Source organism: Vespa mandarinia, chromosome 8 (assembly GCF_050613455.1).
Source record: "Vespa mandarinia isolate Hongniang chromosome 8, ASM5061345v1, whole genome shotgun sequence".
NCBI lineage: Eukaryota > Metazoa > Arthropoda > Insecta > Hymenoptera > Vespidae > Vespa > Vespa mandarinia.
Genome location: NC_140817.1, coordinates 4,179,121 through 4,192,231, shown reverse-complemented (window position 1 = coordinate 4,192,231; position 13,111 = coordinate 4,179,121). Strand labels below are relative to the sequence as shown.

Here is a 13,111-nt window from a genome sequence, read left to right as displayed (position 1 = left end):
TGCACACGCGCACATGGGATACGTTAATATATAACTATATGTATTACTTAATAAACGCCAAATAGGCATACATTTGTAGACTTTCAAAACATTCTATAATAATTCAGTTTTGATACTTATGAAGAAGACATAAGCATTATTTTATATGTTCAAGCTTTTATTATCTATTGTTTTTTGTTAATAATAAATTGATGTTAGACACAGAAGTATTTTAATTAATCACCTTATTCTTTTTTCTATATAAATATAAATATCTACGGTGCTATTTTCTTTTTTAATTTTTACTTTTACAATAATATTAAAAAAAATAATGTTGTATAAACATACAAAATCTGATTCCAACCTCAATAATATTGTGTTTTTATATGTTAAGTCAATAAAAATTTTTGATCTACAAATTTCGTTCGCATTCATACTAATCACACTAAACACATGTGTCCTCATCATGATTAACAACTGTACAAATGTACATATATATTACAATATCTTAAAGTTATTTATGTTCTTAATGTTAAAATAATATTATGCCGTAGTATTACATGAAGTAGATAAATTATACTAAATGCATCTTATAGTCATATTTTTTAAAATTCGCATGATTTATAACACATTAACAATTACTTTTATCTTATTTTCAAGTAAGAAGTGCTGCCAGAGCATCAAAAAATTTTGGTCTCTCTTCGACCTTCAGTCTTACTACTGCAAAAAAATTAAAATAATATAAAACATTATGAAACAATAATGCATATATATTAATCAAATAGATCTTACTTGTTGTATCAAAATAATCTGCATTGATATATGAACTTGTATTTTTAGCTGCTTGTTCAAACGCTTTCCCAAACAGACTACAATAAATAAAATATTGCTCTTATACTCTCAATAATAAAATTATGAAAAATATATTTAGTACCTGCGTGGCTGATCTTCGCATATTGGTGGAATGCCAATGATTAGACATGTACCTTCTTCAGGACTGAATGAAGCTGTTGCAACTAAAGGCCATTCACGTGCACGTCTACTTTTAGATGAATGTACATATGCTTTCAAAATGAATTGAGCTAGCATGATTAATGGATGAGGATGAGCAAATAATCGACTATCTAAAGTACCATCCGGAATAACAATATAAAGAAATGAACCAGTATTTATAATTTGCTTCATTTCTAGTATAATTTGTGCAGTCTTAAAAATGTTGCTAAGCATAAGTTTTGCTTTCTCTATACCATTTTCTAAAAGTTCCTTTTTTGTGCGTGATAAACAATCCAATGCATCCAAGAAACAATGCTGTGGTAATCTTTCTCTTGTCTATAAAATATGAATATAGATAAATACTTAAATTTTCAATTTAATTTAAACAAAAAAAAACTATAATTACTCACAGTAGATTCCATTAAAGCTAGCATTGCATAAACTATATCAGACGCACAATATTTAAATCGATAACCATATTGTAATGTGAAACTAGTACCAATAATTCTATCAACATTGTATTTTCCAGCTAATTTTTCTACCATTTGCCTAAATTCCTGTCTAAGTGTAAGATCCATAGCAGTGAAACGTTGTCGTGATTGCGCTAAGGGTAATCCCATTTCTGCCAAAAGTTCTTTCAAACGTTGTTCCCCTCTAATAGACCAAAGTCGTAGCGATACTGCAGTTGGTATTGAATGTCTAAGACTTGCTTCAACAGTCCAGTGACGATAAAGTACAAGTCGAAGACTACAGATTCCATAAGAAAAATACTTACTGCACTTTATTTTATTGAACTTAAAATAATAAGCACAAAAGGATACTCTTTATCATAAGTTATTCTAACTACACTCTGTTCTTGTTGTTTATCAGTATTTATACCCTGTTTATGAGTTAATCTTGAAACATGTGCTTGAAGTGTACCTTCTTCGAGTATGCTTGTTTGTGATTCTACTTTGCTAAGAATGGCCTGTTCTGTTGAACCAATAATAGCCCACCATAGCATGTCCAAATTATCTTTAGACATATGCCAAGCCATTTCAAAAATAAGTACTGCACTCTATAAATTGGAAAAAATAAATATTATATCTACATTATGTATTTTCTCAATATAATACATACAGATTTTCCATAATAGCTATATTGTGAATAATTAAAAAGAATTGTCGCTCTATTTTCAGCCCATAATCTTTTTTCTTGTCTCTTTATTAAATCTTCTTCATTTAATCTACGTCTTTTTGTCTCTCTGGGTTCACTGTTACCATCATCAGAATTATCATTTGAAGCATCTTCATCTTCTGACTAAAAATAATGGATATGATTATATTATTATATCAAATTAAAAAAAATAAATTAATTAATAAATTATATTATTTATAAATTATATTTACCGAATCATCCCTGAACACATCATTATATTCTGGAATGTCATCCTCAGCATCTGGTTTTCCAAGAATACGTATTTGATATTCTGAATATATGTTACACAAATCATATGGTCTATGACTGTCAATTATAAAAAATGAAATAGATTCTGGAGGTTGTAAGAGTTCTACTAGGTCTATTGTACCACCACAATTTATCATAATAATATTTTTTACCTGTAAGAAACATTGTATTATTTTGTTGGCAAAGGTCAATAAATTACATAAAAATATTATGTTTACCTCTTCACAATTTTCTTCTATTGCCTGAACCATATCTTGTATACCTTGTACAGGTACAAGCGTATATAATATATTATCATTTTTAAATAATTGTTGTAAAATTCTACAGGCACAAATTGCATCTATGTCAAAGTTTACTAATAATAAACATCTCTGCATTAAAAGAAGAATACATAAGTAATTTATTTTAATGTATTAACATTTTATTTTATAAAAATATTTAGACCTTAATATTATATAATATCAAGGAAATTAAGCAAAATTTTTTGTCTTCCATTCTACTTAAACATTACTAGTGACATATTTTCTTATATATGTATATATTGTTTTAAATATTCGAAAATATAAACTGAACAATAATATCATAATTTAACCTAAAAGGAAAAGCTAATTCATTATTTTTTACATATTTACTAAAGTAACATTATAACTTACATCTCTTTGTATTACATTGTAAAATTCTTTTTCTAAGTTCGGTACGAACATGTTGCATTGATATCCGGCATCTGTGATATTTTATTTATTTCAACTTACTTTAACTCTTAACAGTTTACCGCGGAAATGGAACAACATCGACGGTGGCGTACTCTGTGATAAATAAAACAGAAATACATATATTGATTATTCAAATTTCTAGTAAAAATTGTGATAAATGACAAAAATTCGATATTTTATTCTTTTATTATTTACAAATAAACATATTATGTATTTATAAAAATTTTTTTAGTTAATAATTGTACAAATTTGCTCGATATTTTCAAATTTTTTATTAATGATAGCGTATCGATATAAATCGAATTCGATCGATATATATCAATATATCGACCTTATATGTCGATATCAATCGCTTACTTTCCGGACATGTGCGTATGGCGTCCATCGATGTGATTGCGTGCATGCGGCGAGTGATTTGCAGTTTGTCTTTAATCCACTAATTTACTTTATTATCCATATAAAAATGGCAGAAAACGGTAATTTCCATACTTAAATTGGAACTCGAATTGTATTTAATCTAGTTCTATTGTTCGTTTACATTATTTGTGTCATTCTTTAAACATTATATTGTTCAATAAATAACAACTTCTCGCGCCTTTTATATACCCACGTTTCAGTAAACACGTGTTCTCCGGATGTTCAATTGATTCAATTTATGTTTTTGTTTTAAAAAGATTAATAAATATGTTATCAAATCGTAACTATTATATATACTTCTTTCATCTATCATTTATCATAACATCAATATGCAAAATTATAAGTTGTAGAAAACGTAGATTGAAATTGTATAAGAGGTTAAAATCGGCATTTCTATTACAGAGAAAATTAAGAAAAAAGATAAAAAAAAATCTCTTGGAGAGATTCAAACTATTATGGCATGTGAAATTAAACCATCCACTGAAGAAGTAAAATTAAATTGTGAAGATTGGCCACTTTTATTTAAGGTTTGTGTTCAACTTCTCGGCTAATTGTTTTATGATGTTTTTATTTTATATTATTGCTGGGTATATACACTTTCTTGTTTGACCTGTAAATAATATTTTCTTTATTACAGAATTTTGACAAAATGTTTACTCGAACAAAACATTTTACTCCTTTAACTAGTGGTTCTACCCCACTCCATCGCTCATTATCTGAATATATAAAATCAGGTTGTATTAATCTCGATAAGCCTTGCAATCCATCGTCACATGAGGTTGTAGCTTGGATAAAAAGAATTTTAAAAGTAGAAAAGACTGGACATTCAGGTACCTTGGATCCTAAAGTATCAGGTTGTTTGATTGTATGTATTGATAGAGCAACAAGATTAGCAAAGTCTCAACAGTCAGCAGGAAAAGAATATGTGGGAGTATTTAAACTCCATTCAGCACCTGAAAGTGTTCAAAAAGTAAATTTACTATTTATTTATAAAAATTCATATACTTATGTAATCTTTATAAATATATTAATTACAATATATACGTATCATTATAGGTACATCAAGCATTAGAGAAATTACGTGGTGCATTGTTCCAAAGGCCTCCTCTTATATCTGCAGTTAAACGACAATTGCGTGTTAGAACTGTCTATGATAGCAAGTTTTTAGATTATGATGAAGAACGCAATATGGGAGTATTTCATATGAGTTGTGAAGCTGGTACATATATCAGGACTATATGTGTTCATCTTGGGCTTTTCTTGGGTACTGGTTGCCAAATGCAGGATTTACGAAGAAGTCGTTCTGGTATTCAATCTGAAAAAGATAATATGGTGACCATGCATGATATTCTTGATGCCCAATGGTTATATGATAATCATGGAGATGAATCTTATTTAAGAAGAGTAATAAAACCATTGGAAGCACTTCTTGTAAATCATAAAAGGATAATTGTCAAGGACAGTGCTGTATGTATTCATTACTTCTAAAAAACAAAAAAAAAAAAAAAACAATACAAATATTTTAATGTTATTATAAAAAATACATTAATAGGTAAATGCAATTTGTTATGGAGCCAAAATAATGTTACCAGGCATTCTGATGTATGATGATGGTATTGAACTAAATCAAGAAATTGTAATTGTAACAACGAAAGGCGAAGCTATAGCACTTGGTAAATTTAGTTTCAAAGTAATATAGCAATGCCGTACAGAATATAATATCTTCGTGTTATAAGTAAATCAATCATTATTAACAATTGTTTCAGCATAATTAATATTTAATTTGTTATTGATATATAGGTATAGCATTAATGACATCGCCCACAATGACTGCTTGTGATCATGGTGTAGCAGCTAAAATTAAACGTGTTATCATGGAAAGAGATGCATATCCAAGGAGATGGGGTTTGGGACCTAAAGCATCGATAAAAAAACGAATGATAATTGAAGGAAAATTAGATAAACATGGTAAACCAAATGAAAATACACCTGCTGATTGGTTACAGAATTATGCTGATTATTCTACTACAGTTGATGTTAAGGTAATTTGGTCAACTTCTAATATACTATATTACCATGGTGATTTGAAAAGTAATATAAATATGACGAATATTTAATAACTCAAATAATTTTGCAGTCTGAAAATAATGGAGTAACAGAAGTTGCTGGTAAAAAAAGAAAATATGAAAGTACAGTAACTGAAGATATAGTTAAAGAGGAAACCGAAGATCACGAAATAACTTCACCAAAAGAAAAAAAGAAAGAAAAAAAAGATAAAAAGAAAAAGAAAAAGGAAAAGGAAAAACAAAGTATAGAAAGTGAAGATTCTGTAAAAATTGAAGAGAAAGAAGGTGAAACTATGGTAAGGAAGAATTCATTATCAAAATAGTTTCTTAATTGATTAGTGAAATTATTAATAAATAAATCAAATTTGTATTTTAGGATGTATCTGTAAAAGAAGAAAAGAAAAAAAAGAAAAAGAAAAAGGCTAAAGAACAAGAAACTCCACTTTCGAGCTAGTTTAATTTAATTTTTTTTTTTTTTTTTTTTTTTTTTTTTTTAAATTCCAAGAAATCTTTTGTAATAATATTCATAAAATCCTACAAACAGTATAGAAATACCATTAAGATATCTTTATAACATTTTAGTCTTTATCAATTTTATTTAAAAAATGTCATCATTTAAACACTAATGAGAATAATTTGATATTCAGATTATGATGACATTGAGTTTTAAATAAGAGTATAATTATAAAAACGAATATTATCGTGTAAGATAAATTTTTTCACGAAACGAACAACTGTATACAATTCAAAGTTTAATAATACGGAATCAGATTCTCTATGTTTTAATGTATTTGAAGATATGTATATTCTGTGATGTAATATACAAATAGTTTGATTGAGTAACTATAACAGTCCTTTAAAAAGGATTATAAAAAATTAGTATTTTACTGCAATTGTTCCATGTATATACATACAAAATACAATTACTACAAACATTTGTAGGTATCATATTTTTTCAATTTTTATAATTAACCTAATTATTACATTGAAGGTTAATATAATTCAGTAACTATAGTAGATTGAATATTTTTTACACTGAATAGAACTCTCTAATTATCAATTTGATTTTATTATTTTAGTTTCGTTTTAGTTCAGAGATGTGCAAAATTGACTTACAAAGTCAATAGTTCCTTATCTGTACTTTTTTGTTTTTCTTTAGCAAATTTTTACTCCTACCATATTCTTCAATTTTATTGTGTTACACTATCCATGCCATGATATTGTTTTGTCTAGAACTGAAGAATTTATATGCATATTGCTGATTTGAATTATAACATCTGGAAAAAATAGAGAAGTAAGTATACTCAAATAGAGATAATAAAATAGCAATAATGTGAGAATCATTTTTGCTCCAATCAAAAGTTTGTGCACGTTTCAATATATATGTATTTGTTATGCCTTATTTTCGAAAAATAAGGACTTTGTATGTTTAGCGGGGAATTGTATTATGTTTTTAAAAATAATTTTTGATTATAGTTTATAAAAACAATATTATATAAGAAGTATGGATTAATTGTAAAAATATCTTTACATTAAAATTGTATTATAAATCATAGGAATACAAAATATACTTGTATCTCCATTTAAAAAATTTATTTTAAAGATCATATTTCAATATGTATTTTAAGAAATAGTTATTTGAATACAACTGTATCAAGCATAGCTCCCAAACATTGTACAATATTTGTAGCCATAAGTGTATCAACTTTTTCCTCTAAATGACGTTTTGGATCTTGTTTACCGACATTTTTTATAGCCAATTGCTCGGGTGTCATTTTTTCTTCATCTTCCAATGCCTGCAAGTTTAGAAATAATACATTACAATAGTATTTTATATCCTAAATAGAATTGTGTATTAAGAAAACAACAATAGAATATACCTTATTATAATTTTTAGCAAGTTCAAGCATTTCAGAAACAATATTTTCGTTAAGTCTACTATGTTCAGAGTATTCAGCAAGAGTGAGACCATCCATCCAAGTCTTCTTATGTAAATTTAATAACATCTTTTGCTCTAATTCATTTTTACGATAGTTGATACTAATGCTATAATAATGACGGTTTAACCCATGTATTAAGGCTTGGACAGAAGGTTTCTGTAGATGGCCTAAATTTGATGTAGTTTGACGAGGTTCTTGTCCTAGAACCTATAAAGATATAAAAATTATGTAAAATTTATATAAAAATTTTATTATTCTTGAGATAGTTACCATCATATTAGGATTGATTAATCTAAATGCATCAATAACAACTTTTCCTTTCACTGATTGAATAGGATCAATGACAACAGCAACAGCTCTTTCACTAAGTGCTTCAAATGACTGTTGTGTATTGATATCTACTCCAGATAACCAGCAACCAAATCCTGGGTGAGAATGGTACCAACCTACGACCATTTCTGGTCTACCAGTTTGTTTAAGCATATCCAACATTTTAGCTTGAAATACTGGATCAACCGCTTCTACACTGACTCCCTAAATATTAAAAAAATATATTTAATACTTAACTAAACCTATTGTTAAAAATAAATATACATTAATTATTACCGTTCCCGTTTGTGGCATGGCAAAAACATCGATTACACGTACAGTATAATCGTCTACAAATTCGCCTAACATCAAACCCATAACTTCCATAGGTACTCCAGCTCGGCCATGTTTTAGCATTTTTAAAAGTGCCAGTGATGAAATGTACACCTTGAAATATATGATAAATTATAGGATAATAATGAATTACAAATTACGAAGTAAATTACAATAAAATGTAAATAGAATACTTGTTCTGCAGTATCAACGACAGGTGCATCTGATGGTGGAGGTCCTTGATTCAATGGAGCTGGTAAACCACCACCAAGTCGTAGAAGTCTATCCATTTTTTCTTTATCTTAAACATTTAAATTAAATAAAAAAAAGCTTGTATAAGTACATAAGAAATATTTCTTAAATTGTAAGCTACATTGATACAGTATAATAGAGGTTAACTAATAGTTTGGTTGTATAAATTTTTCTTTCTATATATATATTATATTTTAGCGTATTACATACCAAATAATTCAAGTCCACGTTAATAAATAATTGATGTATAGTTTTATATTCAACTGCACAAAAGAAAGTATAATCCAATCATTTCTTATAAACTGACAACTCTCAAATGTGCACACTCACCAGCGCGGCGTATTGAATACTTAGAATGGCGGAACTGGAAGGAACTATCTTAAAAGTTTACTCATATTTAGCGAATCTGAGAACATTTAAATAATCGAAACAAGAAAGATGTCAGGAATTCTTCCACGGAAATATGGAACAGGACCGTATGGAATAGGTAGATGTGATAATAGAAATTATCACATATATTATTCTATTTTAATATATATTTTATAATAAAAATATGAGGTTATCTCTGTATCATGTATAATAATTCTTCTTTGTAATAGGTTAATTCTTAATAAATTTTACAAATAAACGGCAAGAAGAAAATTATGTTTTCTATCTTGTAAAAATCTAAACAAATTTACATTTTTCTTTTCATTGTATTTTTTTTAATAAGTTTTATTTTTTAAGCTATTAAACATAATAATATTACATTTATATAGGTGATCCTGATGATAATACTTTAAGAAAGGTTGAAATAGATGTACTCATACCACAAATAATACGAGATAGAACAAGAAAAGAGAAATGTTTGGCACAAGTTGAAGGTAAAATCTGAGTTCAATAAATTTTTTAGTATTCTTAATTATATAATATATGTATTTTACAGAATTCACAAAATGTTGTAAAGAAAATAATTTTATGATGATATTCAAATGTAGACAAGAAAATAATAAATTAAAAGAATGCTTAGAAAAATGGTTTTATAATAAAGATTTTCAGAAGGAATGTGAGGAAATATACCTTCAAGAAAGAACTGAATTTAGAAAAACAAATATACCAAAAAAATCAGAAAATATAACTTAATATAACTTAAGCAAATATTTTTTTAGTAATTCTTCGAGACTAAATAATATTGAATAATATTGTTTAGTCTCAATAATGTAATATAAATAATATTGAATTATTTGTAATTATATAGAAATAAAATTTTAAATAAAAAATATTTCTGTGTAATTATAAACTGGTACTTATTACAGTCAACAATACATTAACTTACTTAAAGATATTTTATAACTTAATAAAAAGTATTAAACGAGTTTATTCATAAGTATAAACATATTGTTCAAATTGTATTTATTATAAGCTCTATAAAGTAATATTTAATTTATAAAAAACAAATGATAGAAATACAGATTTTTATTTTTGTAATCAGATATTTTTAAATAAATTATATATTGACTGCTTTTAACACGAATCTTCATCATCTTCTTCTTCTACAATTATTACATCTTGATTTTGTTTTGGGTTCCATCGCCTCCATAATAATTCTCTCACTGTGAATTCAGATAGCATATGTGGACTGGGAGGGCCAGAATTCAAAGATATTGATGAAGGCCACAAAACTTGTGCAAATAATATTTCCTATTAACAAAATTAGTATTCCTCAATAGAGAAATCAATTATGAATCTTATTGATAACATAATAATCTAAAGTTCATAGTAATAATTTTATAGGTATTCAAACTTTTTTACTTATTACTTATATATATATTACCTTAGCAGCACTTTCAGCTAAGCGATCTAATCCAAATAAGTTACTCCAGGTCATCTTTCGAATACATTTACTGGGAATTAAGGTCAATAAATCTGCATCCACAACATCTATTATTACTATATAAGAGGCATGATAAAATGGTGGTCCTTGTTTGTACAATACTAAAATGATTAAAATTTTTATATGATTTAAAATATCGAATATATAAAGTTATTTGCCTAAATTACATAAAAAAAGTAATACTGACAAAAGTCTCCTCCATATTTAAGGCCTGGTTTAACTACCCAACCCTTACTTCGAAAATAATGGTATACAACATATTTTTGTATAAAATTTTTATCTTCCTTGCAAAAATATAACCAAGCACTATTAATATCCATTAAAGTACTATCAAAATGAATTAGTCGCAGACAACCTAAACCAAACATAAGGAAAAAGGTTTCTTCAAAAGTCATATGTAGAGATTCCCTGACTGGAAAGCTTTCAGATTCAATTCTTGGTTTAATATTTTCTAGATAATTTTCTGTTTCGGAATCACTATCTGGCAGAATTAATAACTTTCCTTGTATATCATTTTTCCCTCTTTCAATATGCATACTTGCTATTACTGAATTACGATTGCCTGGATTATTCAAATCTATATGTTGATCTTCTAAATCTTTTTCATCACTTTCTTTAACAACCGATTTGTCAATGTCTTTTTCAGATTGTTTATTAATAATTACACATACATCTTCTTCAGAAGAACAAGGAACTATTTCATAGAATTCATTATCATTGATTATTTGTTTGCTGTCTTTATTTTTTGACATATTAGGTATATTCATATCAATTTCCATGATATCTGGTTGTTCATGTTTTTTTTCATTATTGAATGATTCTATTACTAAATCAAAAGAATTAATATAAAGTAAAATAATATAATAGTTATCTTTTCTTTAATGACTTCTTAATTTTAAAATTTGCATACCTTCTCTTTTCTTTGTATCTGTAGATTGACTTGATATATCATCAACACAATTATCATTTGTCATAGATTTTATAGAGTTTTCATTATGACTATTATCTCTATAGAATTCATTGTCAAGTAATTTAACTTCTTGTAACCACTCTTGTCGACGAACCCATTGCCTATTTCTAATAAGAGGTGGTGCTCCATATCGAGCTTTTCCAAATGATGGATAGCTTCGTGATAAAGAACCCTTACCAAAAAATCCCTAAGTAAAGAAAAGAAAATTAAAAATTGTCTTTATACTTCAAAATATATTATTGATCGAATAATATATCATGAAACATATATATATACATATAATATAACATATAATATATATATATATATTTTATAAGCTTAAAAATAAATTTTCTTTTTAGAGATAATGACTAACCATGGAATGTACTGCTGTAATTTCATCTGAATCAGTAATGCAAGATCCAATGTCTGTAAGATAAGCTGTATAAACAACCCATTCTGCTTCATTTAATGCAATTGGTAGAGAAGATTTATTTTGTACTCTTGCCTTTTGTTTCTTTTTTGGTTCTCGTAAATTCATATTGTATGTATATTACTTTCTAACTTTTATGCTAAAAAATATAATCGATGATCAACACATTTAAAAATTGCTCTATTATAAATTAATAATAAAGTTAATATAATGTATATTTTATATATGTTTTGTTATTCACGCATTGCACAATGAAATTACAATGGCAATAAGAAAGAATGTGTAATTCTTTCGTTTTGACACGCTCGTATAATAATGTGCTTTCCGTGGATAAAAATCATTGCTAATAAATCGAGGCTGATGTATGGAACATTTATGATGCACGATAAGCTCTTCATATCTGAGCGCCCATTTTTCATGAACATATATATATATACATTGTTCAGAGCAAAACGTTCAATGTATAACTTCATATGAACAATTTTGATGTCACACTAACATTCTAAGTCATATAATATAGATGTATGCCTTCAATAATTGAAATATCTAACATTATGCGAATGCCTAACTTGTACTTTCTATAATATGCCTTTTTTAAATGAGTTAAAGCATAACCATGTTGAATTTTTTGAATATACTTATAATTTTCTAAAAGTAATTAGATAATAGTAGATTCCTGTTTTATTGACCGAGAAGAGTTCGATAATAACAGAACCCTGTTTTTTAATTATCTCTTTTCTTTCGTTTCCATGTAATAATATATTTATTGGTAGTTAAAATTACCAATATAAACATTGCAGTTTATCATTATATTAATTATTATTAACTTTCGATTATAACTCAAGAATATAACCTTAAACATATCTAAGGAATTTTTAAAAATTATTTTGTTAAATCCATTCTCAATCATTTTTAATTAAGTCTGTTTTCACCATTTTTTGTTCGTATCATATGTGACTTTAGCGACAGGTATGGACAAAATATGAATTACAAATGCAATATAAGAACACTGCCCTTACCATGTGCCGAAAGACTCCACTTGAGAATTTCACATAATAAATACCTATAAATAAAAATTATCTCGACTACAAGCTTATCCGTTCATATACGCTACTTCTGTATTATATATCCATAACTATTATTATATAACATTTTTTATTTTCTATGTTTTATTGAATTTAGATAATATTAAGAAGCATAAGGAGCAATAAAAAATATGCATTGAATTAAAGTAGAATAAATAAACCCGTTACTTTAAATATAAAATAAAATCGTTAATTAGAGTTAATGTTTTTTATACGTTCTTTTAAGAAATTATTTTAGAATTCTATTTCATCTATTTACTTATTGAAGTATGATTAATAATATATAATATAAGTATTTTAAAATTCAGTTGAGATAAAAAAGA

The 13,111-nt window shown here is 26.6% G+C and overlaps 5 protein-coding genes across 10 annotated transcripts; 2 read left to right on the top strand and 3 right to left on the bottom strand.

The window, feature by feature from the left end:
• Positions 1-169: 169 nt before the first annotated feature.
• Cdc45 (cell division cycle protein 45) lies at positions 170-3,208 on the bottom strand. Of its 2 annotated transcripts, XM_035887401.2 has the most exons (9): positions 3,072-3,208; positions 2,637-2,789; positions 2,361-2,570; positions 2,092-2,271; positions 1,794-2,029; positions 1,383-1,719; positions 914-1,308; positions 772-848; positions 170-699 (listed from the first exon to the last, which is right to left on the bottom strand). In XM_035887401.2, the coding sequence occupies exons 1-9, from the start codon at positions 3,120-3,122 to the stop codon at positions 635-637; spliced, it is 1,704 nt and encodes a 567-aa protein (XP_035743294.1). In that variant the 5' UTR covers positions 3,123-3,208; the 3' UTR covers positions 170-634. The 2 variants fall into 2 exon arrangements, with proteins under 2 accessions (XP_035743294.1, XP_085514654.1); XM_085658528.1 differs by lacking the exon at positions 170-699 and having other exon boundaries at positions 772-870.
• A 277-nt stretch (positions 3,209-3,485) lies between these two features.
• Positions 3,486-7,054, top strand: Nop60B (dyskerin pseudouridine synthase 1 Nop60B). The gene is made up of 8 exons (XM_035887402.2): positions 3,486-3,607; positions 3,951-4,075; positions 4,186-4,518; positions 4,605-5,015; positions 5,101-5,221; positions 5,349-5,590; positions 5,686-5,910; positions 5,991-7,054. The coding sequence occupies exons 1-8, from the start codon at positions 3,595-3,597 to the stop codon at positions 6,066-6,068; spliced, it is 1,548 nt and encodes a 515-aa protein (XP_035743295.1). The 5' UTR covers positions 3,486-3,594; the 3' UTR covers positions 6,069-7,054.
• Positions 7,055-7,192: 138 nt separating this feature from the next.
• On the bottom strand, positions 7,193-8,798 carry Rpn11 (regulatory particle non-ATPase 11). The gene is made up of 6 exons (XM_035887362.2): positions 8,659-8,798; positions 8,391-8,497; positions 8,161-8,310; positions 7,825-8,088; positions 7,495-7,761; positions 7,193-7,410 (listed from the first exon to the last, which is right to left on the bottom strand). Exons 2-6 carry the CDS (start codon positions 8,484-8,486, stop codon positions 7,249-7,251), a joined length of 939 nt encoding a protein of 312 aa, XP_035743255.1. The 5' UTR covers positions 8,487-8,497; positions 8,659-8,798; the 3' UTR covers positions 7,193-7,248.
• On the top strand, positions 8,760-9,613 carry LOC118451134 (COX assembly mitochondrial protein homolog). Its single transcript, XM_035887364.2, has 3 exons — positions 8,760-8,935; positions 9,207-9,311; positions 9,374-9,613. Exons 1-3 carry the CDS (start codon positions 8,887-8,889, stop codon positions 9,568-9,570), a joined length of 351 nt encoding a protein of 116 aa, XP_035743257.1. The 5' UTR covers positions 8,760-8,886; the 3' UTR covers positions 9,571-9,613.
• A 223-nt stretch (positions 9,614-9,836) lies between these two features.
• Tsen2 (tRNA splicing endonuclease subunit 2) lies at positions 9,837-12,751 on the bottom strand. 5 transcript variants are annotated; one of them, XM_035887355.2, is made up of 6 exons: positions 12,723-12,751; positions 11,647-11,842; positions 11,232-11,478; positions 10,509-11,147; positions 10,262-10,422; positions 9,837-10,128 (listed from the first exon to the last, which is right to left on the bottom strand). In XM_035887355.2, exons 2-6 carry the CDS (start codon positions 11,809-11,811, stop codon positions 9,952-9,954), a joined length of 1,389 nt encoding a protein of 462 aa, XP_035743248.2. In that variant the 5' UTR covers positions 11,812-11,842; positions 12,723-12,751; the 3' UTR covers positions 9,837-9,951. The 5 variants fall into 5 exon arrangements, with proteins under 5 accessions (XP_035743248.2, XP_035743249.2, XP_035743251.2 ...); XM_035887356.2 differs by lacking the exon at positions 12,723-12,751 and adding an exon at positions 12,487-12,609; XM_035887358.2 differs by lacking the exon at positions 12,723-12,751 and adding an exon at positions 11,965-12,385.
• Between the last annotated feature and the right edge of the window lie 360 nt (positions 12,752-13,111).

Bases quoted from the DNA above. Each gene is read 5' to 3' on its own strand.
- Cdc45 (XM_035887401.2), bottom strand. From the start codon at position 3,122: ATGTTCGTACCGAACTTAGAAAAAGAATTTTACAATGTAATACAAAGA. The intron at 2,272-2,360 runs GTAAATATAATT...CATTATTTTTAG, and splicing joins ATGTGTTCAGGGATGATTCG to TCAGAAGATGAAGATGCTTC. The intron at 700-771 runs GTAAGATCTATT...ATTTTTTTGCAG, and splicing joins AGATTATTTTGATACAACAA to TAGTAAGACTGAAGGTCGAA.
- Nop60B (XM_035887402.2), top strand. The intron at 4,076-4,185 runs GTTTGTGTTCAA...TCTTTATTACAG, and splicing joins ATTGGCCACTTTTATTTAAG to AATTTTGACAAAATGTTTAC. The intron at 5,591-5,685 runs GTAATTTGGTCA...ATAATTTTGCAG, and splicing joins CTACTACAGTTGATGTTAAG to TCTGAAAATAATGGAGTAAC.
- Rpn11 (XM_035887362.2), bottom strand. From the start codon at position 8,486: ATGGATAGACTTCTACGACTTGGTGGTGGTTTACCAGCTCCATTGAAT. The intron at 8,089-8,160 runs GTAATAATTAAT...TTTAATATTTAG, and splicing joins CCATGCCACAAACGGGAACG to GGAGTCAGTGTAGAAGCGGT. The intron at 7,762-7,824 runs GTAACTATCTCA...ATATCTTTATAG, and splicing joins TAATCAATCCTAATATGATG to GTTCTAGGACAAGAACCTCG.
- LOC118451134 (XM_035887364.2), top strand. From the start codon at position 8,887: ATGTCAGGAATTCTTCCACGGAAATATGGAACAGGACCGTATGGAATA. The intron at 8,936-9,206 runs GTAGATGTGATA...ACATTTATATAG, and splicing joins AACAGGACCGTATGGAATAG to GTGATCCTGATGATAATACT. The intron at 9,312-9,373 runs GTAAAATCTGAG...TGTATTTTACAG, and splicing joins ATGTTTGGCACAAGTTGAAG to AATTCACAAAATGTTGTAAA.
- Tsen2 (XM_035887355.2), bottom strand. From the start codon at position 11,811: ATGAATTTACGAGAACCAAAAAAGAAACAAAAGGCAAGAGTACAAAAT. The intron at 11,148-11,231 runs GTATGCAAATTT...CTTTTGATTTAG, and splicing joins AGATACAAAGAAAAGAGAAG to TAATAGAATCATTCAATAAT. The intron at 10,423-10,508 runs GTCAGTATTACT...TAATCATTTTAG, and splicing joins TAAATATGGAGGAGACTTTT to TATTGTACAAACAAGGACCA.